Below are 26,232 nucleotides of genomic sequence, written 5' to 3'. Positions count from 1 at the left end.
TTTTTAAACAAGAAGAGATGAGAAAATAATCCATGCCCAGCTGAGTAAATTTATGAATTCTAAACAGCAACCCCTCACACACACTCAGGTACATAAATTGCTAGTTTCCTATTTATACAAAATATTGAGGACTGATAAATTAACATTACTTTATATTCAGTTCCATAATTGAAGTTAAGCTTTTTGTAGGCCAGGGACAGCTACAACTTTTCCCTTCAAACTACGCAGAAAAAAATCACCTTAGAGTATGTCTACACTACCTGTCACATCAGCGGGTAGTCATCAGTCTATCAGGGATCGATGTATCGCATCTCGTCTAGATGCAATACATCGATCCCTGAATGCGCTCCCCATCAACTCCGGAACTCCACCAGGGCAAGAGGCAGAAGTGGAGTCTATAGGGGTGCAGCAGCCATCAATCCCACACCATGAGGACATGAAGTAGGTCGATCTAAGTCGATCTAAGATACGTCGACTTCAGCTACTACTATTCTTGTAGATCAATCACACACACACCCCAGTGTAGACCAGGCCTTAGTCAACAACTGACATGTTGCTGCTTGACACAGGACCCAAGAGTTGACTCAATTAATGGTGACTTAATTTGGTTTTGACTCCTTAGGGAGTGGACAGTCTCCTACAGCATGGCATTAAAATGATGGGCCACTGTGACAGCCCTAATTTATTTTATATATTACGGCTTTTGGGTTGTTATGGACCTGCAACCTCCATTTAGCCCATCACTCAGCTAGAGTTAGCAGTGGGCATAAAAAAAGGCTGTCTGTGAATGTCATATATTTGATTTACACTGAGATAATCTGTAATTTTGTTGTTCCCATGTTTCAAACCTTCAGTTTATTGTTTATGTTTCAACTAGATTCTGGATTGCTCTCCCAGAGTAAAACACCACTTGGCTGCTGTCATTTAATAAGCCAAAAGTGCATGAGTCCAAATCTTTCTGAACATGTTCTCATGTTTATCCATGATTATTGCCCTGTATATGCAACTAACCAACCAACCATGACACATTTGGTGCAAAATTACAATATTTTTCTGTTATCATGCATGTAATACAATTGATTTCACGGAAATAAACAAAACTAAAAAAAATGTGTTGACATTTTCCCTTTATCATTGACCTAAGCTACTCTACTTAATATCAAAATAAAGATGCATTCATACTAGAAATTTGCTGTTTTAATTCCTGTTTGTAGCCAGATGGATATTAGCTGCAATGTTTTACAAAAGAAAATTCACTCAGACAACTTTTTGTGGAAACATATCAGTTTTGATGGAACTTTCATTGGGAATATACCTCTACCCCGATATAATGTGGTCCTTGGGAGCCAAAAAATCTTACCGCGTTATAGGTGAAACTGCGTTATATTGAACTTGCTTTGACCTCGAGCATCACCGTTATTAAAAGTCAGCAAATAGCCCCACCCCCTATCTGACCCCTACTTACTTCCCACCCCCTGACTGACCCCCCCGACCCATCCAACCCCCCCCATCCCTAATCACCGCCAGGACTCCCATGCCGAGCTACGTGCTGCACCGGGACAAGCACTAGGACCCAGGGAGCTGGCACACGGAAGCGCTCACACCTGCTTGACCACATCAACTGGGGCGAGCCCCGTGGAGACGGGGCAAGGGGAACTGGCTCAGCACCTGCTGCCCTGTCTGCAGGACTGGCGCCAAGGTTTCTGGCGCCCTAGGCGCCGGGCCATTTCGCCGCTCTGCGCGCGGGTCTTGCGGCTCTGGTGGCAGGTCCACCGGAGCCGCGGGATCAGCGGACCGTCCACAGAAATGCCTGCCGGAGCTGCCTGCCACCCGCCCCCGGCAAAATGCCGCCCCTCCCATAATGCTGGCGCCCTAAGTCACCTAAATGAAAGCGCCAGCCCTGCCTGTCTGTGGAGTGCGCCCAGCCTGGCATGGCGGCTGAGCCCACGAGGAGGAGCAGGGTGGAGAGCCTCACCTGAGGTGCCCGCATGTGCCTGGTCCCCACCCTGTGCCCACGTGGTGCCAGGGGAGGGTGAACCATCAGTGGGCGGCTCCTGCCGTGCGTGCTGCGCTCAGCCTGTCTCTCCTCCTCTGCAGGGCCCTGCACAGCCTGTCTCCGGTGAGGATGCCGCAGCCAGCTGCCCGCTGGGGCACATGGAGCCCCTGACTGCAGGCAGGTAGTACGGCACACTATGGACCTGGAGATCCCACCTGGCACTGCTGTGAGCAGGGTGCAGCCTGCCAGCTGGGCCTGCTGTGTGCCAAGCCCTCCAGTGCTGGGACAGGGGCACCTGTGTGACACCTCTCCGTGCCCTGGATCTGCAACTTCCCCACATGGACCAGTCTTCCCCAACTTCTTGGTGCCGGCTGGACCCCATGTGACGTTCACCTGCACTGCAGTTCCCCTCCTCAGGCTGTGGCTTCCCCCTGCTCCCTGTCCCCTGACTGCCCCCCGAGACTCTCTGCCCCTTATCCAACCCCTCGGCCCTGGCCCGGCACCCTTAACATGCCGCTCAGAGCAGCGTATCGGAGCCAGACACACTGACGCACGGATCCGCCAAAGCGTGCAGCTGCGCCCCCCAGAGCACTGCTTTACTGCATTATATCTGAATTCGTGTTATATCGGGTCACGTTATATCGGGGTAGAGGAGTATTTCTCAGGTCAAAACCAAGGGAAAAGAGAGAGAGAGAAACGTACTTGGAAATAGCCCATAACATTGTGGGTAAAGTAGTCACCTGGGATACTGGAGATTGAGGTGCAGGTCCCAGTTCTGCTGGATTCAGGGCAGGGACTTGAACTTGGTTAGCCCACCAGGGAGGTTTTCTCTAGAAAATTTTGAAAGGTCTTGGTTTTGTCCTGATGTGGAATAAACCAAATGCTGAAACCTCAACATTTTTACAAGAAACTGAATTCTTGTTTTCCTGCCAACCCTACTCTTAAGTATGTTTTTAAGACCACTAGAAATCAATGGGACTTAAACACATGCTTAAATTTAAGCATATGCGTAAGCACTTCCTTGAATAGGGATGGAATAAGCACATGCTTCAATACTTTCCAGTACTGAAAGTGCAGTGAATAGCCCAAATGATTTATTATGCCTCATTGTAAGCGGTTATAGGATTGAACCCTTATGTAAAATTAAAGTATGTGTTACTGGGGTTTGGGCTTACCAGTGTTGTCACCCAGTGTCTAGGTCACTGGGCTTTCACTTTCCCCCATGTCCAGTGCCTTCAACTGGCATCTACTCCAATATGATGACGACCGGCCTTTAGGTGAGTGATGACTCGATCCTCCAGCTGGGTCATCAAATTAGTTCAATTCCTAGTGTAGGGAAATTATACAGAGTCTCAAGAGTCTTCAGCCCACCTGTGGGCTCCTGAAGGTAGCTTTCCCTCTCCCTAAGGCTCTCAGCACCTCTGTCCTCTCCTTAGTTTGGAGAGGAGGGGTGGAAGGGAGGTTTATGCCCTTCTTCAACAAGCATGGTTGGTAGGGGAGCCCAGGCCCCTTCACTCCACCTGGCTCCAGCCCAGGGTCCTATGACAGACAACAATATCAAGTTCCCTAGAGTGCCTTGAGGCAGCCTCTCTGGGTCATTTCCTACAATTCACCTCTCCCCAAACGCTCAAACTCTGACATAAGACAGCAAAACAACACATAACTAACAAAAATGTGAAACTTCAGCCTAGCTGGGCTCAGATGCTAACCCCTTCCTTGCAGTGAGGGCTTCTGCGGCACCCTTGTTCAGGAGCTCTAAGGGTAGGTAAGTTCGCCTCCCATCTGAACTGTCTGGCTCCCTTTTAAACTCCTCTTCCAGTCAGATTGGGCTCTGCAGGTATAGGGGAGTGCTGTCACCTGGGCCAAGAACTGCTCCTTAACCCCTTCAAGTCTAGTGTGGGGTTTATAGACCCTGTCACAGTATGTGAATATACTGTATATGGGCTCTGGTATTTGTGGATAATTTAAAATTTCTATTTCTTAAAATATATTGTATTGGTATTCTAAATAAGGGTTTGAATCCATCAGAATTACAGTACAAACAATAAGGTAGATATTCCTTCCCCCTGCAGTGTTAAATCATGTAACAGAAAAGGACAGTCTTAAACATAACACTGTTACAGTAACAGCCACTTAGTTTGGTCTGAAAAGCATGCACTCACATGAGTCAGTGAGAAAGCTGAGTCTTTAATGCTAGAATTTTTAGCTATTAATGATAAGTCTGAGTTTGCAGTACCTCCTACAAAAGCAGAACAAGAATTTTTACAGTTGCACAAGGTGACAATTTATGTCTAATCAATCAAGATAATCAGTTTAGAAAGGGTAGACAGAGGTATTTATAATTAAAATCTCTTCCACTTTTTGGGTCTCCACAGTCTGAAACCATGCCCTAGACCTCAACCTGGCTAAAACACAATTCAGTAGGACAAATATTGTCCAGTCAACAGATGTAAAAGACAAAGAGTTTCATTCTATAGGCATCTGCACTTTCCAGACACAAATATTTATTCTTCACAAACTCCTTAATTATTTATTACTACACATTTTTACTAATGCATAGTAAAAATACAAGTAACTCTTAAGCGGAGAACTATCATTAGATATGGCTTAGACTAGGCTTTCTAGTTGCATGAAAAAAAAGGACAGATTTGACTAGAAAGTTGTCTGAGATGAGAAGACAGACAGAAGCAAGTAAGTAGAAGAATTTTTTAATCAAGAAAATCTTCTAACAAATACTTCTGCTTGGAATTTAACCAAACATCCACTATAGTTGATACTATTTAAAAAACCTGGATCTCTCAGCCATTAATATAAAGAAAATTACCCACTGAACCAGTCTCCTTGATCTAAATATGTTGGTATGTTCAGAATATCTAACATCCCCTGGCAGGAGAGCTACATTAAAGTAAAACATCACAATTCAGTGGTTTTGGAACACCAGTGACTATATAAAGATGACCTCTAGAATTACTGGTTAGACACATAATGGGTAGGAAGACAATATACAGGAACATCTTACAGATGAAAACTATTCACCTATTATTCCTTCCATTAATATGGCCCACTAAGTCTTGTACTCCATTAACTACAGCACATATTCTACTGTTAAAGATTAGTTTCTCTGTCATCATTTTAATAGTTGTCCCTAAACTCTCATCTCCTTGGCTCACAGTTCTTGTCTGCACTGGAACTGAACTCTGTGTATCAACTGAACCACTGGTAAACAAATTGGTTGTATTGTGTATCCACACTACCCATGTTGGTGCGGTTTAAGTTTTGCCCTCTATCCACAAGAGCACTGTTCTAAACAGTTTAATTTACAGTGTCCTCCGGGTACCTACCCTGCAATTCTCACTCAGTTCCCAGCAGCAGTGCATTCTGGGAGCTGACTCAAGGCCGCTAGTGCTTTATGGGATGGTAATGGGAGGATTGGATGAATTATTAAACAAGATGAGTGGCAATGTGTTCTAACTGGCTATTAGACCATTTCTAAGGGTTTTTTTGTGTGTGGACTCAAAGGATTTTACAAATATTCAGAGGCGATGTGTGTGTGAGGAAGGGCATGCAACTGCTTGGCTTGTACGGCGCCTGCTCACTAACATCTGCTGAAGCCGCTGCCCACACTCTGCCCTCCCGCACCACTATTGCAGGTACAGATCATCTCTGCAATTATTCAAGTGGTTTCTACCAGTTTAATTTCCCTAGCGTAGAGCATGTTATAGTTTCTGCACTGTAGTGCCTGGCCCACACTGAAAGCCAATCTACTTGCGGTAGGCCTAGAGCACAATTAAGACACAGAGACTTTCACTTCTAAGTCACAAGCCTGAAACATCCTAAGATCACTAATGACCAAAAAGAGCTCATGTGAAAAACTATTGGTCTCAGTCCCATTTCATTGTAGGGCAGAGTCTATACATCACATAAAATCTAACCTCAAAACTCTGAATTTTTACTGGCAATCTCAGTAGAGAGGCCAAGGACTGAATTGACCAGGAGTCTAAAGTCTCTTCCCCAGGCCTGAGTGTTGTTTTATCATGTGGGTTAGCTGTCTTTTGAAATCTACTGACAGTGCCTATCTACAGCTGATCCTCAATCCAGGATTATGCATTATAATTAAAAAGAAAACAAGCTCTGATTGTTATTTCACCTGGCTAATTTCCCTTTCCTCTTACATTTCTACTGTGTGGTCACAGCTGCATAAATTATTGTGCTGGGTGAGTTTTCCTGTCCAGCAAAAATTTTCAAGATTTCATCTGATTTGGAATGAACAATTTTTTAAAAGTCAAAATCTCAAAATTTTTGTGACCCTAAAATCAGAAAAATATTTCTGTTCGGTAATTTCACTGTTTCATTTTGATAGTTTTGAAACATTCTGGTTTGATTTTGACTTTCTAAAATTCTTTTTCTTTTTTTCTTTTTTTTTTTTTAGTATTAACTCAAAATTCTAAATGAAAAGTCATTTTGAACCAAAAAACAGAACCTTTTGTTTAGAAAAATGTCGAAATGGGATGTTTTCACAATTTCAAACTTTTTTCCCCCCAAAATAATTCTGAAATCAGGAAATTGTTGCAACTAATCCAAAAAGATTCAGTTTCCCAGAAACACCATTTTTTCTGTCAAAAAATTCCCAGCTAGGTCTAATAAATTATTTTTCAATCGCTTTGTTGTCTGTGGATGGTTAGTCCTGTTAAATTATAACATTGTTCTGCCTCAGAAATGGGTTCAGCAGTGTCTGGAGTTCTCATTTTATATAGGCTGTAGACAGCTTTGGGATCTATTTGGCAGAAAGCTGCTAAAAACAATATTTATATTTAAAAACAAGCTATTATATGGAAAATGATCACGTACATTAGACAGGTTGCTGGATCCATTCAACAACTGCTTCACATAGAGATTTAAGTCTTTCATTCTTTTGTGTTCAAGATCCGTAAAAGGTAAATGCCACCAGTGGGGAAACCTGAAATGGAGAACATGTAGACATTTTATTTCTCCTGAACAAATATGACATTGTTTACTCTATGTTACATAAGAACAGCAGGACATCTTTAAGGTTTTGTTTTAATTATTATTTTTATTTAAGGAGAGGGACTGGGGTCCAGAGGATGGGGCATTAGAGGTGGACTCCTGAGACCGAGGTTCTGTTCCTTGTTCTGTTAATGACAACTTGTGTGACCTTGGGCAAGATGCTTCAGCTTTGTGTCTCTCTTTCCCATCCCATCCTTTGTCTATTTCATTGAAAAGGCCAGATTTTTAAAGGTATTTAGGGCACCTAATAGGCACCTATCTGCATCTTTAGATGCTTATATACCTTTAAATGTCTGGCTCTAAGTGCTTCAGGGAAAGAACTGTCTTTGCGATTGTACAGTGCCTAGCACTGAAGTCAGCTGATGGCTCTAGGCCTACTGTAATAAAATACTACCATTTCTAATACTAATGAATGACAAAAAAGTATTAACAAAATCTTGCAGCCGCTCATCAGTAGCTTTGCTTCCTCCCTTGTCTCCAACACCTATCTCTTCTGTCTATTTAGATTGTAAGCTCTTCAGAAAAGGTTTTGTTTTGTATTAGGTGTTTGTACAGGGCCTGTCACAATGGGTTCCTAATCCCCACTGTGGCCTGTATGTGCTACCATGAAACAAGTTGTGTATGAAAACACAACAGATAATAATGCTCTTTGATTGGATTTTATTAATATTAATTTTACTTTGGTTTAATAATTAAAAAACAATTTATCTAGTAATTTTCTACATTGAGGTCCTGTGCCTTCAAATTTTATAGCTATTGAAAATACTTAATATTTTAAATATTTTTTCACGTAAGTGCAGGGCGACCAGACAGCAAGTGTGAAACATCAGGATGGGGGTGGGGGTGGGGGGGTAATAGGAGCCCATATTAAAAAAAAGCCCCATATATCAGGACTATCCCTATAAAATCGGGACAGCTGGTCACCCTACTTAAATATGTTATAAAATACATTTATACATATATACATTTAAATCATTACATTCCTCTCCCTTCTTTACAGGCAAAGCATGGCTCGATCAGCCAGAAGGTTAGCTTTCTAACAGTGCACCTTATTGGATTACATTAACCTTGAACTGGAAGGACTATTTCTCTCTCAAGATGAGGGAGTGTATTGTGTGTCTCAGAAGAGCTATCTGGGCTAAATTGCATGTGAAGGTTTAGAGAAATGGATTACTAATATTAAGATGAGATTGTTAAACTAATATTATGCTTTGTATCCTCTTATCTACATGATTTACAACATTGGACGTTTCAATTTGATTGTATTAAATTTCTCATCACCACTCCAGGCATTTAACAATGACTCATTTACATTCTCCTTTTTCTAGTATAACCCTGTTTATCCTCTCAGGAGAAACCTGAAAGCTTCAGGTGAGTAGAGAGCCAGCCAGCAGTCCAACACAGCGAAATGACACTTGGACAAACTTTTGAGAGCCTGCTGGTCAGATCCTTACTTTGAACAGGCTGTACCCACCAGCTTTTAAAAGGCCAGCCAGATTATAGCACATTGAGTTGTAGTTTGCAGCTGTACAGAGAAACACTGGCTAGCTCTGCAGACCAGCTGGTTGTAAAAGTCTATGCAGGCAAATGACATTCTCATCTAGTGAAAAACTGAATGACTTAAGTAAGTTAAACCCAATTACATTACATCTCTATATAACTATTGCCAGATTTTTCAAAAGGTTTGTTTGCTACAGAGTGTCATTATATAAAGGATACATTGATTAAGTTGATATTGAAAGTCTATTGTAGATATTGCAACCAGCAGTAAAACATGTTTTCATCGACTGAGAGACTTTACAGAGGAAGCTTATTGATGGACAGATCTCACAATCTTCTTAAGTGCTTTGTCCAGTCTAGTTTAAAATGTGCCTGGTAAGCAGCTTTTTCTCACTTCCTGCAAGCATCTAGTTTACAGTCCATATATCCAATTATCACAGCCTACATTTGTATTTGCTTAAGTAAAGTCCTCCCTTGAACATATACATTTGAGGAAGGGGAAAAATGAAAAAAAAATCACTGATTTGATTTCAGGATAGTTCTTAATGATATGAAACATCCTGAAGCAATTTCTGCCCTTAAAACACTTCTGCACAAAATTCAAGTGAGCGATCTGTCTGCTGTTAGTAGGTGAAGAACGAAAGTGAAAATGGCAAAATAATGTACGTCCACCATTTTGGTTATAATTATTTGTATTATAGTAGCATGTAAGAGGTCCCAACCAAGATCAAGACTCTACTGTGCTAGGCACTGTAATAGACAAGATGGACAAAGAGTGGGAGGTAAAGTGATTTGCCCAAGGTCACACAGCATATCAACAGCATAGATAAGAACAGAAGTCATGTTTCCTGACATCCAGTCCAATACCCTATCCCCCAAAACCCAGAGGCTACATTGAGGCCTCAGGAATGCAGCTGTAACTCTCATTGACTATAACTGAAGGAAACATTGAATGGCCGAGGGAGGAGGCAAGGCAAGAATTAATGGTCATGGTTTTCAAACCTCAAGTAAAGCATAGGGGTAGCCTTGTGACCTTCCTGGTGTTCAGTCTTTCCTTAAAATACCTTGCTTTTGTTGAATTGTGTGTAGAGCTGAAACTAAAATCCCAGTTCTGAACCCACAAGGTTGACAAAATTTGTATCTGAACCTTGCAGCTGACCTCCAGCTTTTTAATAGGCAAATAAACAAAAACTGCAGACCTGAACACCTTGGAACTTCATAAAAATCAGATCTGATTCCAAACTTCATGGCTAAGTGACATCTTTGTTTTATAAAATATGTGGTTTTATGTGCAAACTGCCTTTTTTGTCATCCTTGTTAAAAAAAAAATTAAAATCCTCTGTAGATCAAATACAAGATAAAGTGACAGAATATAAGCGTTTCTTTGGAAGTGCTGTGGTCTGACTTACAAATAGGGGTTGCAGAACATGTTTAAACACTAAAGGCATGATTTTCAGAGATGCTGAGAACTCACCTCCCACTAATCATCATTCATTATTCACTATTGTAGCAAGTACTCAGCACATCCAAAAATCAGGCCTAGGCTGTATTTTTTCTTCCATACAATCTTAATCATCATCTTGGAAATCTGGACCTATACCATTTTTAGTGTTTGTAACAATATTCATGCGGAAATTCTTTTCAAAGTTAAAAATCAGTCATTTTGTTTTTTAAATCATACAGCTTTAAACTGATACTGTAGGTACACTATGGAACCGACCTTTCTCCTTCCTCTGAAACATATGGCACGGGCCAATGCTGGAGTTGTGTATCACAGACTAATGTTCTGATCTGGTATGGCAGTTCCAATGATAAGACCATAATAAGGAAATAATTTGTCTTATTTATTAAAATCAAAGCTGGAATGCACAAAGATCCTCAAACTGGAAACCATCAGTTTTAAAAAATGCTGTTTAACTTAAAAGAACATTTTAAAGAAAAATTGTAAAGAGAATTCACTCTTGGGACAAGATCATGTGGTGACAAGTTATTGCTGAGATTGAATTTTGATAGCACAGTTATGAATCTCTTAAACAGGTTTAGAATGAGGTATGGACTTTTTGAGGTTTCTGGAAAACATATCCTGGTAATTTAAAAGCCTTGCAAGTACTTTTTAAATTATATTTAAAAAATGTTTTACATGAATAATAGCTACTAATATTTTAACAAGTCACATTACAGATTTGGATAGATTTATATAATTTTAAAACTCCTTTTCCCCCTTTCAAAGGTTTGTGCTCATGAAGAACACTGATAGAAATAGCTGCTTTTTGCAATTTTATTTTATAATTCAATAGTTAGAACGATGTATGGGCTCAAATGGAAACCCTGATTCAAACACCCTCGAATTTTGGAGATATTCAGATCCCAATTAGAATATTGCAACTAGCATTCAAATTATAATCTGCCAATCAAAACTCCAGATCTGAGCAATGAGAAACTAAGGGAACCGAATCTTTCCTTCACCTTTCTCTAGAATTAACCTGTTTCATATTTTTGGGGAAGACCAAATTTGGATATAAAACTTGTGGTTGTTGCCCATCCCCAGTCAAACCATGATGACTTTGGGCCATTTACTTTAGTTCAAACACCAGAGACTTTTGTATTTTTCAAGCCCATCTGAGCCTGAGTTTCCCAGTATTTAGGATCAAATAAACTACTCATTTTTGTGGCTAAGTATTTGTTTTTCCTTCAGCTGAGATTGTAGAGAGAAGGGAATTCCATTGGATGAGTTAGCATGACTGATAAACGAATGTCTGCATTGCTTTCAGTGGTGTCAATATTGTTGAGTAATGATATATGTGATGTTTCTGACATGTCCAGAATCCATGGCCATGGTAAAGGACACACTTTTCCATACACCACATAATTAATCTGTGGAATTCATTGGCAAGAGGAAGTCATTGAGAGCAAGAACTTAGTGAGATTCCAAACAAGATTGGACATGTATATAGATATTTATTCCCAGAATTATCATAATACAATTTTTGGAAGAGATGTTGAACTTCATGCTTCAGGGCTCAAGGCATTCTCTGTTAGAGGCTAGGAGGAGACCTAATGGGGGTTAGGAGGGAGATAATGCCTCAGTTATCTGTGTCAGGGTTTTTACACAACTGGCCACTGTCAGGAACAGGATACTGGATTAGCCTGACCTTGAGCTGACCCAGCATGTAAACACCTGTGTTGCTATAATAAAGTATTTTTGCTAACACTTTTGCACAGTAGCTGATATAAAGAAAGCTGATTTAAAGCCCGATCATGGTCCCAATGAAGTCAATGACAGTTCTTCCCCTCACTTAAGGAAAAAAAAAAAAAAAAAGGATCAGGCCCTAATCCCTCCTCCCCTCCCCCGTGCACATGCATTCTCCAAAAAGAAAGGCTCAGCCATTTGTTGCTAAACCATCCCACTTTTCCAGAAATAAATCTGCCTTGAAAATAATGGGTGAAAAAAGTATACATCACAGGTGGCTGTAGATAACTAGAATGTAGCAAAGTTAGGCTGCCACAACAGACTAGGATCAATTTTCCCTAGATCCTATGACAGACATGAAAGCTTCGAGTGCCTTAGAGGCAAAATTTGTGTTGCTAGCAAATATAACAACCATATATTCTTCACATTTTCGCTTGTACTTAGCAAGAACCATTTAACAGCAGAATAAAGAGGACTAATGTGCTGTCTTACTCTGGGAGGGTATGTGATGGAAATTGCTTCTGTAGATGGCTGTGAAGTTTTGAAAATTGTTCGAATGATTTTTCCACAAAGGTGACCACCTGGCAGGTTTGCACCACCTGGACTAGATATAGCTGCATTGGGGAAAAAACAGAAATGATTAGAGAGAGGCTGATGCCAAAAAGGCACATGCAGAACTACAGGGAAATTTCAACAAAGAAAAACCTTTCTGTAATGTAGCTCCAAAGTGCCTGATAATGCAATTTGTAATTTATAGGCATAGCTGTATAAAAAGGAACTTGTCTAGATAGGATGCAGTTCAAACACTGAAATATCACCACTGAGTGAGAAAACTAATAATGCTCCATTCAAGCAGCATACAGCAGTTTCTATTAGGCTTCCTAATTTTGTGCCATGCTTTCCTTATGGGTGTTATAATTAGCTCTTGATTTATTTTTCACTACAGGGCAGGAACCATTCTCCTAATGGCTCCCCACTAATAGCTCTCTGCCTGGTTTTATTTCCCTCCAGAATCTCATTGCTTATGGCACTGCTGCTCATTCCATGATCCTTTCATTGTGGCATAAGCACATTTTAGATAACCGAGGCAGGAGAGCATGTAAGCTAAAGGAAGAGTAGTTAAAGATCAAGTGAAAGGAGGGCAAGCGGAGAGTGAAATACATACAGAGTCAGGCTTTTTGCTGAACCCTAAAATGGTTGCTCGGGCAATTGACCTCTCTGCATCCAGCATGTTGGATTCTTGAGGAACACTCTGTGAATCTGTAGGCTTGGCAAAGCCCGTGGCTAACATTTGTGCGAGTGTATGGATTAGGTTGTTGAGTTTGACAGGGAAGCACTCTAAACTTTCCTTTATTTTCCTGAGAAAACAAAACAAAAATAAGATCAAATGTAAATGCTTCTCTTCATGCATACATTTCCCTTTGCTTCCATTTCTTGGTGCCTGCTGCTATGAATGCAACTAAAAATCAAACACACACAACACACACACTCTCATCACCATTTGTTTGCAGCAGGACAATTTACACAGCAGTTGAGTCCAGTTTGGATAAGTTATTCCATCAGTCTCCAAAGGACTAGTGCTGGGTGTGTTATCAGGAAAATACAAAATACATTCACTAGGCTAACAACCTGGATAACCCACCTGACTTATCTCAGTGGCTTTTATTCCTGATTACCTGGACCCACTCCACCTCTGCTTTGGAGAGCAGAGACACACACAATGCCTCCCTGCATGCCGAGAAGCAGCAAGTGCCACAGGGAGAAGCAGACCAAAGCTGAGACCCTCAAAGCTGATTCAGTGATTCACCTATAGGAGTTTGTGTTGCTAGATCCCTTAGTGGACTTTAAAAATCTCAACCCATGATCCTATTTGCCCTTTGTGTAGCTACATAAGAAGGAAAACAAGAAAGATTTTGGTGGCACCTTAAAGACTAATGGATTTAAGTGAGGTTTTTTACCCATGAAAGCTGTTAGTCTTTAAGGTGCCACCAGAATCCTTGTTTTTTTTTGTGGATACAGACTAACATGACTACCCCCGATATAAGAAGGAAAGACTTCCCTATGCCATTTTTCCCCATTTTATTCCCAGGCAAGATAAACCAGAACACAGTTCTCACTTCTCAGAGCTTTGGGATCCTTCAGGATGAAAGGCATTATATACAAATAAGCATGACCACCTCTTCAGATCAAATGTGAATCCTGTTTGGAAAATGGCACTTGCAAAATCATATCATCACTAGTCCTTGAAGGGGGAGAGGAAGCTCCTAAAATCCAGTTGCCAATTGGATCTATTTTCACTGTGATGTTAAGTTTCCTCTCTCTTTCCCTACTTTGGGGTCAGCTTTCTGGGATATCCAGGATGGCTGTTGATGTTATGGAGTGCCAACCATTTAGGCTTCACTACACATTCCCCCAAAAAACTATACGAGTCCCACAGTTTTCCCAATGTTGGATCCTAATCGGGCTCAAATACATGTTTAAATCTATTGCTAGTCAGAAGTGTACTTAAGCACATGCTTAACTTTAATCACCTTTTTAAGTCCCATTCACTTAGGACTTCAGCATATGCTTAAAGTTAAGCATGTGATTGGGCTGTGTATTGAGAATAGCAATTCTGAATTGAGACCTCACTTTTTTGAATTGAGACCCAAGTTTGCATGACCTCTGACATTCAGGCTGAAGACTCTGGTATCTTTCACAAATGCAGCTACACCCCAAAGAAGAGGCCCAGATGCAAAGCAAAAAAACCTCAATCATGCATGCGGAATTCACTCAAAATGTGCAATTTATCATGTAGACATTATCCACATTAAACTGAGTGAGGGTGGAAAGTGAAAATACATATTTTTTCTTAATGTAATATGAGCAAAATAATCTTCCAATAAGGCAAGGTAATTAGCAACTTAATAAGCTTTCCTGAAAGAGTCAAACACAGCCCATTTTAGAAATGAAACAATTTAGGAGTCTCATGCAAAACAAGAAAATAAATCTTAATTTAGGATATTATTGGAAAATCAATACAGTGCTAATTAATTGGGCTATATTCAAGGTTGTAAAACTTTTCTTTTTTTAGTTCCTAGGGAAAAGAGTATTATATTTAAAAAGTGTAGTTTAATCACTTGATAAATCACTGGCATGTGTTTTGAGTTGTGGAATCTGTAGCTCTACCATAACACAGAAAAGCAGCCAGAAAATTCAGAATATTACTGGGAGAGAATAATGTTAATTTTACAGCTAAAAACTATTCAGTTTAATTGAACTTGTATGACACATGCCTTTGCTTACGGTATACAACCAACTTGGTATTCAGACACTATCACTATTGCAGAGCAGCTGATATCAGAGGACCATAATTCAGGCAATTCATCTCTTTAATGGTTTGTTGTTCTTTCTATGGGCCCATTAACCTCTCAAATGATTTTAACCTGCAGATTGCTAATCACATACCTTTACTTTATACCTAAACTGAAAAAAAATTATTTTATTAAGTACTTAAAACTAAATTTTTGAAAAAATTATACATATATAGAAAAATGCAGCAATTCATCTAGCACATTAAAAACAATGTGCTGGAAGATGTTTTCTGCTGACGTTTGTGTCTTTGCTGCAACAGTCAAACAAGCTTGGGCTCTGATCGGGCAATTGGTTCTGTGCTGGGGACCCATTCACTCACACAGAGTCAATGGGCTCCATGGGGTTGCAAGGCACTGCTCATACAGATTTATATACTGGACTATATAGGGAAAGAGTGACACTGACTATATATAAAGTGCTAACAAATGTGCAAACGAAGCAGAGGGCTGATTTTAGTTCTAGAAATCTTGTAACCGTAGCTGGCACACAATTTTCCGGCAAGAATTTAATTTTCTTCTTGACAGTATCCCTTTAGCAGTCAGCTTAGTTTCTGGCCTGCTTTACAGAAAAGTGAGTTGAGTTTTCAGTGTAATTCACATATATCAATTTTATGCTTCCTAATGGCTGAATTAAATTTGGATTTCATATGTGGTCCACCGCATTCCTAAGGAACTGTTAAACTCCTATACAAGTCAGGGTGCTCAGAGACTTAGGAAGCTGTTCTCTGAAGTGGGGATGAGCAAATAAAGTTTGGCCTAAATCTCCCCAAGTAACTAGTGATTTGGGGTGCTCAACTTTTGGGTGACCAACTGAGGAAACCCTAAAGGGAACTGATATTCTGAGGGTGGGTGCTCAGTGCTTTCTGCAAACCAGGCCCTCTTCACGGGTTCTCACAACAGAGGCACTCAAAATCTCTAGCCAAAAATGCAAATCTTGTCCCTAATATATGAAGTAAGAATCCCTCGCCCCAGACGTCAGCCTAATTTTAATGTTAAGCCTGAACTCATTACTGAAGTTTTGAAATGTTCCAGGAAGCTTACACAGCTTTTTAATTCCAGCTGGGACAGGACCTGCCACCATACAGTAGTATCAGCAAGACTGTTCTCATGGCATCGCCAGATATGATGAAGCGAAATTCCTCATAAGAAAGTCTCTGGAGATTCCGCCATGTAGGCTGAGGTGTTCAAAGGCACCTTTGCAAATCACAACTGGTAGGCTGCTAGGCAGCCCCAAACACACAATCACAACTGCCTTGAGTAGGACATCTGAGAGAGTTACCGCACATGTGAAGTTCCTCCTGGACTCTATGGAGGAATAAAGGTTGGGCCTCTGTAGAGGACCTGAAAGAGTCACATGCCCTGTGACAGAACAACTCATTTTGAAAGTTAACCTTCAAGGGCAATCAGGCGTTATGGAGAGAAACACACGCACAATTTGGATCCCCAACATCCCTCAAATGAATTAAGTATGTTTGAATTGCTAAGCCATATCAAAGACCAGATCCTGGACTTTTCTCTCAACCCTTGACAGCAAATGCTGCAGTCGTTCCTACAAGTCTAGGGCTGCAGTAAGCCTGATAGGCCTTGTGAGTGGAAGAGAAAAGTGAAGGATGTACATGAGCATGACAACTCATTTGCAAAACTCATTTGCAAGTTCTCCCAACCTAGCTCAGCAACTCTGCCCATCTTGTCAATTTTACTGCTTCACACAGCCCTTCCTTACCTGACCCTGCCTGTTAAGAATCAGCTTGTCAGGTGTAGAGCCAGCTTAGCCTCTTACTATTATGTAACTATGGGACCAAAATTAACTCAATTTCAGTAGAGCCCACTAGAAAGAAAAACTGAATTGGTCTGTTTTCCACAGAGAGTATATAGGATCTTAGTCGGGATTCCATTTAGGGCAATAATCATCCTGCTGTCTAGGGCCTGTTGTAGAGCTGTGAACACCAATATGTTGAAGGATTCCCCATCTCCTGGCCTTCCCTGGAATGCAGTGTGGGATACATCTGTTCAGTCTGTCATTTTACAGTGGAGTCCGCTTGGCAGGGGAGAGTCAGAAATTTGTCTTTGTTCCTTTGCGGCATACACACTGTGATTAGTGCCTGCTGCTGTAAATTATCTGCAAGCACACTTTGAGATGGTAGTTTTGTCTCTGCTCTTTCAGATGTCATCAACCTCCACTGGTGTTTTAATTAGCTGGGGGATGGATTGCTAAGGGATATGCTGCCAGCTGGGGAATGGGATTCTGTGTTATGAGGGTGGTATAGTTTTGCAGTCATTGGTATTGTGTTTGGAATCTACATGCATGACCTGTGCAGCGATGGCTGCATAATAAATTATTCCATTGATAAATAAAGTAAATAGATACATCAGCTAACACCTCTTTAGCATCTCCTCTGCTGTCAAGCTTTTGAAGATGTGCATTGCTAATTTTTGCTAATTTTCAGATCCAGTGTGCAACTCTCATTCATGGGCAGGAGCAATGGGGTTGCTTGTTTACTGCAATGAATTCAACCTCTTCAGTCATAGCATGGAACTGATTTTGATCTATTTAAAATAACTGTAAATCATTTTCAGAACACTTTTTAAAATGTCACGCAACGTCATGGTGACATTTGAGGAGATAGCATTTTGCAGTAAACCAAACTTGGAGATCTCTTTTCAGGAGAAGGAAGGGTGCCCTGTACTGTGGATAAATTGTTTTCTGGGGCTAGAGAAGGGATGGGAAAAGGGAGGAGATCAAACTGAGTTTCAAGGCTCAAACTAAATTTAGGGCAGGGATGCACTATAGGCAACTATTTCATGTGGCAGTGATCCCACAGAAACTCTTGTTTAAGTTTCAAATACCACTGTTTATGCATAATATGGGAGAGTGACCCTCCCAAAACCTGTAATCTGGGAAATGTGTGGCTGCTGGTCAGCTCATAATGGTGCAGTGACCCAGTGCTGGGGGTCAAGAGAAAATGGTGTGTAGATGCTAACAGAGATTACAGAATGAGTCTTCAGTGAAGAAAAGGAGCAATAACAATTCCTAAAACATAGAACTCTTTACAGTTCTGAAAGGGCTTGGTAGAGCCCAGCCTCCAGTAGCATTAGTCAGCTTGGTCAAAATATGAAAGGGCAAGAAAAATAGCCTAACAAACGGAAAATCCATCCCAAGAATATTTATGACAGTGTTAGTCATTTTATTGTTTGAGCTTGTGTTTGGTGTTGTTGACAAAACTGAACAGCTCAGGTAACCAGTAAAACAATCTCTCTCACACTTCTATTTCAGTACTTCCCATTTGTCCCTGTGATAGACAGGAAAAATTGGAATAACTGCTTGGTCTGGAGAGGAAATGTCTATCTTTTAGTTTGGAGACTTCATTCTCAAGGTTTAACTTAGCTGCTCCACACATCTGTTCCTTTAAGTAGTTCTTTTCATCCTCTCTCTCTTCCACTGGGGTAATGAGACTTGGTTTCTGGTGGTTTCTTCCTGCAGTGACTCTTGTGTCATCTGCATATGGGCTCCCAGGTCCGCCAGTTTGTCTTCTGGCTTAAATGACTTGTTCTCCAATTGATTTGGCTGTCCTGAGCCACTTTTCAAACTGACTTGTGGTTCTGTCACTTCCTTCCATGAGTACAAAATATTTCTTTTACCAGGCAGAGGCATCTTAATCTCAGTGGTCAGCCTTTCACATTCACTCTCCCACAGGGCCAACTTTGTGACCTGCGAGGCCTGATTAGAATACTTGGTGGTGGGGCATCTGCTCCGGGTTTTCCGTGGCACCGAAGGACCCTCCACTGCCAAAATGCCACCAAAGACCCCCAGAGCAAACCCCCCACCGCCGAAATGCCACTGAAGACCCCTGGAGCGGGGACCTCTTAGGCACGGGCACGGGGCCCTATTTGGCATGGGGCCCGATTCCGGGGAATCAGGTGAATCGGCTTAAAGCTGGCCCTGCTCTCCCATGCCTGCTTTGCCCTTTCAAGGTCTGCTTCTATTTGCCTAGTTCATTCCAGCTGTGTAGTCATACCCTCCATAGCCTGGGGGAATTTCTATCTAATCTCTTTGATTTCAGGCTCATGAATCTGCCCAGCCATCCAACTCCTCAAAGAAAGCTTCCATCAAGGCCTGCAGCTTTTAGATTGTTTTACAGTCACATCATAGCTCTTGTTGCCAGCATTTCCTTGGACCTTCAGATCCCTGGAGTCTTTTTTCTGGTTTGCTCAACCCCATAATCCTGTTGTCCCCTAGGTTAGCTAGTTGAACCCTTCTTTTGAGTGGAACCCATTCTGGTTCCTCTACCAAATAATTCAAGATCCCCAAACTCTCATCTCTGGGGCTGGGATAAGTGTGAGGGTATCTACTCTAACCAATGGGAAGCTTGAAACCCATAGCCATCCTCCTACCTTTAATTTTACATGCCCAGGCTGATTTCCTGGACTAGTCCATATTCACCTAGTCCTGTAGGATCTATCTTCCTCATAATTAAAGTGCATCTACCTGAAGTCAATTTTTTTAGCAGGGCAACATCTTTTTATGTGACCATTCTCCTCACAACCAAGACAGACTGTCCCTGGGGCATCACACTTTCTTGCACCAAAACTGGGTCTCCACCGCCTTTTGTTCAGACTTCACAATAGCCAGCAGTTTCTGGCAGGGTGTCTGACATCTTGGCTCTCCCCCGTTCCTCTGGTGCTCAGTACAACCAGGACAGCTTTACAATCATTGTCTTTACAGGGGCAAACCCATCCTGCATGCTCCACTTCCTCATAGTCAAAACAGAGTTGGTTGAGCCCTATATTTTCTTCCCTTTTGGTGTCGATGACAATTGAGTCTTCACCATTGTGAAACCTCCTTCACAGGCCTCTGGGCCTGCTCAGACCCCGTCACCCCCAAAAAAGAAAAGAAAAATGGAGCTGAACTCCAACAGCTGTGGCTGCCCCTCCATATGCTGACATGGGAGAATCAAAATCTCACAGCCAAGGAAGGCGTCTGCACTGTGCCACTCAGTCATCCCTCCTTGGTGGGAGATGATCTCAGAATCCCACTTCTAGTACCACTTGTCATAAGTTGTGCCTGCACTGTAGTACATCTTTGCTGAGCTAGTACTGCAGGCACTATCTACCTCACTTTCCTTTCTCTCAAGGCCCCTTAAGAATTCTACATAATCTGAAGTGATGTAAGACAATTCCCCTAATGGGATTCTATTTTATTAAATGGAAATGAAGTCTCTCCCCTTGGGCGCATGGGCTGCACTGCCTCCTCTCTGGTCTCTGGGAGCTCCTCTCCCTTAGGAGAGCTTCTCTCTGTGAGCACCTCTCTGCAACTGAGTCCTGGCTAACTTTTATCAGGCTCAGGTGTTCGTTATTCAACTAACTGCCTAGATAAACTCATTCCCTTTAAATTAGCTCTTCTAGGATAGCGTTAGCCCAGGTTTCTCTTAAAGGGGCCAGCAATCTCCTGACAGTGACTTTTTAAAAATAATGAACGTTTATTGAAGTAGCTAAGAAAATAAAGACGAAGTAATATCTGGAGTCAAGGGGTTCCTGTTAGATAGACTAGGAGATAGATTAAAAACTAGTCTGAGTATGTGTAAATGAGCTGCAACCACACCCCATAAATGCAGTGTAAACATACTCTATCTAGCTCAGGCACTGGCAGAGTGAGGCTGTCATATGTTTAAACACAAAGAGCAACAGGTCTTGGCATCCTGTCCATATTAAAATTTATAAATGTGTTAGTTAAAACATGTTAATTAACATGTGCTAAACCATGATTGGACATTTAAAATAGGGACAAACAGACAATGAGTTAACTGGTTCCATGAAGCTTATTTAAACTGATGAAATGAGAGCATTTTCTTGGAGTAACATGCACAGACAGTGCAAACAAACCTCATGTACATTAAAAGAGAAAAAACATGCACTCTAGCAAAATTGTACATTTCTCCAGGGTTTTAAGATCTTATTTCACAATAATTCTAACAATCTGATCTTTGTTTCAAGTCACTGAAAGCATACAGCTATACTGTGAGGAAATCATTAAGGGATCTATTCCCTGTTGGATGCATGGATGTAACTTATCATTACTATTAACAGGACTTGTTTTTACTCTGTGCTTGCAATATACAAGGCTGCAGCTTGGCAATACTTTAAATTGTGAGGAGATGGGAGCGTGTAGGGATTAGAGGAGATGGGATCAACATTGATCTTAAATGTCATTGTGCTGGGGAGAGTGCCCCACCTCCCTTTGAAAGGGGGGCTAAAACAGGACAGAGAGGCTGCTCAAAGTGGCAGCCAATCAGGGCTGGGCAGGAGGTGGCAAATCAGGGCCGGGCTCAGCCCTATATAAGGGCTGCCCAGGAGAGGAGCAGTCATTCTTTTCCAGACCTCTAACAGGGAAGGTCTGTCTCCTGAGCTAGGAGACCAGCATGTGGGACAGCGCAGTGCTGGGCAGGCCCGGGGGAGCTGAAGGGAATTCCAGCCTGCTACCTGCCAGGCTGTAGGCCCTGAGGGAAGGGCCTAAAGGGTGCAAAGGATCAGAGGGGAAGTGACCCAGGGAGAGTGGACAGCAAGTGAGGGGAGAGAAGGAGGGCAGGGAGGCTGCTGCTAGAGGGTCCCTGGGTCGAGACTCAGAGTAGCGGGCAGGCCTGGGTCCCCCACTTTGCCCTTATATTGCAACAGGCCATGGGAAGTGGCCATACTGGACCGCACCATACTCTTGAGGGAATAGGTTAGACTTTGGGATTGGCTGGCTACTGCGGCAGGTGAAAGACTGCTGTTAGGCCCCTGGAAGAGGGTGAGAATGGACTGGGGGGCACTGCCAGAGGGCAGTGCCCTGAAATGGATGCCACGAGCAGAAGGGAGCAACGAGGGTCCAGGCGCCAAGCGAGGGCAAGAGATGGATGGGAAACGGCGCTCCCCATGGACTGAGCTAATTCCCAGAGAGACCAGTGGGAGGCGCCATTGTGGTGAATCCCAGCACCATCACAGTCATGCAGAAATTAAAAACAAATGAAATTGTGTAATCAAAGGGCAATGAGAAAATAAGGAAAATCTAGGGGTTAAAATGAGAAGTTGGGGACTTTGCTGTGTTCTAAAATAATAGAATCATTTCATTTTGGAAGTTCCAAACTACTGTTGTCTGATTCAAAGGTTTTGTATCTCAATCCAAACCTCTCCAAATTGTTTCCGTGTTCTGTTCTCAACACATCATAAAGACAAGTCTGAGTAACACAGTTCAGACTGACATCATGGTGCAGATCTAGATAATTCCAGAGAGAATTTAACAGGAGCAATGCACTTGATTCAGTTGTTTGGGTTCGGGGCCTTCTCTCATTTATTAAAATTCTAATATTGCCTTTGGGCAATACTCTGGGGTCCTCTTTCCCAAGAGCAAGTACAGTGCAAGCTGTGACAGTGTGAGCTTTCCCCAGGCTGCGCCTCCACACTTGTGGCACATTCAGCTTACAAGCACATTCAGGGCTTGGCCTATCTATTGACACAAAGGTACCGATTGTGGTGGGGATTTCTGTGTCGTGGACACTGTCGGATTAAAGCAGGGGCTTTAGAGGCTACAGCCCAGGGCCCTGGCTCAAGGGGAGCCCTGCAAAAATAAATCACAGGCAGCAATCTCCAGGCCACTAAAAGGGGTGCTCAGGCAGGCTGCCTTCATGCCATGGCCCCACCATGCTCCTCGAAGTGGCTGGCTGCTGGCACATCCCTGTGGCCCCTGGTGGGGGGCAGGGTGGCTCAATGTGCTGCTCCGCCCCCAGCACCATCCCTGCAGCTCCCATTGGCCGGGAATTGGCCAATGGGAGCTACAGAAACAACGCTTGTGGGCATGGGCAGCGTATGGAGACACGCTGTCTCCCTGCCCCCAGTGGCTGCAGGGACGTGCTAGCAGCCAGCCACTTCCGGGAGCAACAAGGGGCCACAGCATGCAGGCAGGCAGCCTGAGTCCAGCTGCAACACCAGCCGGAAGACACCTGTGCTAAGCACCTCCCGGCCGGAACCTGTACCTCGCACCCCCCTCCTGCACCCAACCCCCTACCCCAGGTCAGAATCCCCTCTAAACTCTCTCCTGCCCCCCAATCTCCTGCCCCAGCCCCCTCCTGCACTAAACTCCCTCCTAGGAAAAAGACTTGTATACAGGGGCCCACAAAATCTAATAGCCCCGGGCCCACAGGAGAGTTAATCTGGCCCTGGTGGTGGACGCTTGTCTACAAAAGACAGAACTGACATCAAACTTGTTTCGTACAGACTGCTAAACTGCCATTAACCTTCAGTCTCTACCAATCCTAGCTGAATCCAAACAACAAGCTAGAAATGAAGAGTTTCATATTACGCGAATACCAATCAAGCTGCAAAGTGATTATTAATAATACCTAGCTCTTATACAGTGCTTTTCATCTGTAGATTTCAAAGTGCTTAAGAAGAAGAAAATATAATTAACCCCATTTTACAGATGGAGAAACCAAGGAAAGAGAGGTGAAGTGACTTACCTACGGTCACCCAGCAGAATCAGGAACAGAACCGAGATCCCCTGAGTCTCAGCCCAGTGTTCTAGCAGCAAGGCCACATTGCTTCTCATAGTTTTTTGAAAACATTTTACAAAAACCAACACAAAAAACACATTCTTCATGGAACTCAAAGAAGCTCTTTGAAGGAGGAGATTCAAACAGTCACTGGAAGTGCTTGCAGTCCAAACCCTGCAGCATTGTCACAGTGCATTAGCATGAAGCCAACAAGAAATATACTAGGGTAGTTACAATATGCAAGCTGAGCAAAAAATGTAAGCAACTTCAGTAATGGAAAATAAGTTAGGTATGAACAACTCCTTTCATAATCTAAGGAGTTATTAGTTACGTGCATAAAGACAGGATTTGTTTGCGTGTCTGTGTTTAGAGACAATCCTTTGTGTAATTTATTGATTTCAATTGACTAACTCCATAGATCAACAGAGCCTATGATTTGTAATTTGGCAGCGTCTCTTTAAGCCTAAAAGAGGGCATACTTTCTGAATTCTTTTCTGTTTTTTACCTGGTAAAGTGGCTTGTGGCTTGGAGGTCTGAGTCCTGTGGACGAAGGTTATCATACACATACTTCAAATCCTGGACGCTGTTCAGCTCAGGCAATCCTGCATGCAGCATCTTTGAATAAACAGGATTGATCCAATAAATGCATTGAACATAATTTAAATGAAACAGGGGAACTAGAAAAAAGTGGAGTTACAGGGAAAGAACTCTCCCCATTTATAAATTACAAACCTCTCCTAATTTCGGCAATGTGTGACTCTGGGTATAACACACAGAGCACGGATTAGGAGAATGAAATGCACTCTTAACCTCTTCACATTGATACACCAGAAGAGCGTGTATTCAAATAGATTCAGGACCTCATGAATTAAATTCCTTGCAACTGATCTCTCTACTAGGAGTCCACCACCTCAGTATACACAGAAACATTATTTTCCCCTCTCAGGGTATGTCTGCGCTATGGGATTATTCCGATTTTACATAAACCAGTTTTGTAAAACAGATTGTGTAAAGTCGAATGCACACGACCACACTAAGCACATTAATTCGGTGGTGTGCGCCCAGGTACCGAGGCTAGCATCGATTTCTGGAGCGTTGCACTGTGGGTAGCTATCCCATAGCTATCCCATAGTTCCCCCAGTCTCCCCCGCCCATTGGAATTCTGGGTTGAGATCTCAATGCATGATGGTGCAAAAACAGTGTCGCGGGTGATTCTGGGTAAATGTTGTCACTCAATCCTTCCTCCGTGAAAGCAACGGCAGACAATCATTTCACGTCCTTTTCCCCTGGATTCCCCTGGCAGACGCCATAGCATGGCAACCATGGAGCTTGTTTTGCCTTTTGTCACTGTCACCGTATGTGTACTGGATGCCGCTGACAGAGGCGGTACTGCAGTGCTACACAGCAGCATTCGTTTGCCTTTGCAAGGTAGCGGAGATGGTTACCATACCTGTTGCACCATCTGCCATTGCAAATTGGTGATGAGATGACGGTTATCAATCATTTTGTACCATCTGCTGATGTTATGGGTGCTCCTGGCTGGCCTCGCTGAGGTCGGTCAGGGGTGCATGGACAAACATGGGAATGACTCCCCGGGTCATTCCCTTCTTTATGTTTTGTCTAAAAATAGAGTCAGTCCTGCCTAGAATACGGGGCAAGTCTACTAGAAAGCCAGAGAGCACAGCCACTCTGGGTCAGAGCCCCAGAGATCCCACAGAAATGATGAGCTGCATGCCATTCTAGGGGGTGCCCCTGCAACAAACCCACTCGTTGCTTCCCTCCTCCCCCAACCCTCCTGGAATACCATGGCAGTGTCCCCCCATTTGTGTGATGAAGTAATAAAGAATGCAGAAATAAGAAACACTGACTTTTTAGCGAGATAAAATGAGGGGGAGGCAGCCTCCAGCTTGCTATATAGTCCAGGCAGGACATTAAAAGGTGGGGGGGACAGGATCGCAGCCACCGGCTGCTATGGTAGTCCAGAGCAGTACAGAATCTTTTCTTTACACACAAAAGGGGGAGGGGGCTGATGGAGCTCAGGCTCCAGCTATGATGAGGACGGTTACGCAGCATTTTGTACCGTCTGCCAGGAATGACAGGGAGTCATTCCCATTTTTACCCAGGCGCCCCCGGCCAACCTCACCGAGGCCAGCCAGGACCACTCACGGGTGATGATGGTTTGACACCATTTGTACATCTGCCATCAGGAAAGGAAGGGAGGGATGCTGCTGTTCATCGCCGCAGCACTGCGTCTATTAGCAGCATGCAGTAGACATCAGTGACATTGAAAAATGGCAAGAAACGATTTTTTCCCTTTCTTTCTGGGGGCTGTAAATTGACGAGATATACCCTGAACACCCCGGACAATGTTTTTGACCGTTCAGGCATTGGGAGCTCAGCCAAGAATGCAAATGCTTTTTGTTGAGACTGCGGGGACTGTGGGATAGCTGGATTCCTCAGTCCCCCTCCCTCTCTTCATAAGCATCCATTTGATTCTTTGGCTTTCCGTTACGCTTGTCACGCAGCACTGTGCTGAGTCCCTGCTGTGGCCTCTGTCTATCATAGCCTGGAGATTTTTTCAAATACTTTGTCATTTTCGTCTTCTGTAACAGAGCTTTGATAGAACAGATTTGTCTCTCCATACAG

The 26,232-nt window shown here is 42.8% G+C and overlaps 1 protein-coding gene across 2 annotated transcripts in view; it reads right to left on the bottom strand.

Moving 5' to 3' along the window:
- Nucleotides 1–26,232, bottom strand: part of PIK3C2G (phosphatidylinositol-4-phosphate 3-kinase catalytic subunit type 2 gamma) — a 337,252-nt gene that overhangs the window by 78,564 nt on the left and 232,456 nt on the right. For both annotated transcript variants that reach the window (XM_032796037.2, XM_032796039.2), the window contains 4 exons: nt 24,092–24,201; nt 12,877–13,069; nt 12,204–12,325; nt 6,845–6,953 (listed from right to left, as the gene is read on the bottom strand). In XM_032796037.2, coding sequence (XP_032651928.1) covers nt 6,845–6,953; nt 12,204–12,325; nt 12,877–13,069; nt 24,092–24,201 — 534 coding nt within the window. The remainder of the gene's footprint in view (nt 1–6,844; nt 6,954–12,203; nt 12,326–12,876; nt 13,070–24,091; nt 24,202–26,232) is intronic.

Source organism: Chelonoidis abingdonii, chromosome 1 (genome assembly GCF_003597395.2).
Source record: "Chelonoidis abingdonii isolate Lonesome George chromosome 1, CheloAbing_2.0, whole genome shotgun sequence".
Taxonomy (NCBI): domain Eukaryota; kingdom Metazoa; phylum Chordata; order Testudines; family Testudinidae; genus Chelonoidis; species Chelonoidis abingdonii.
Note: the sequence above shows the minus strand (reverse complement) of the source record. Positions and strands in the feature narration are given on the sequence as shown.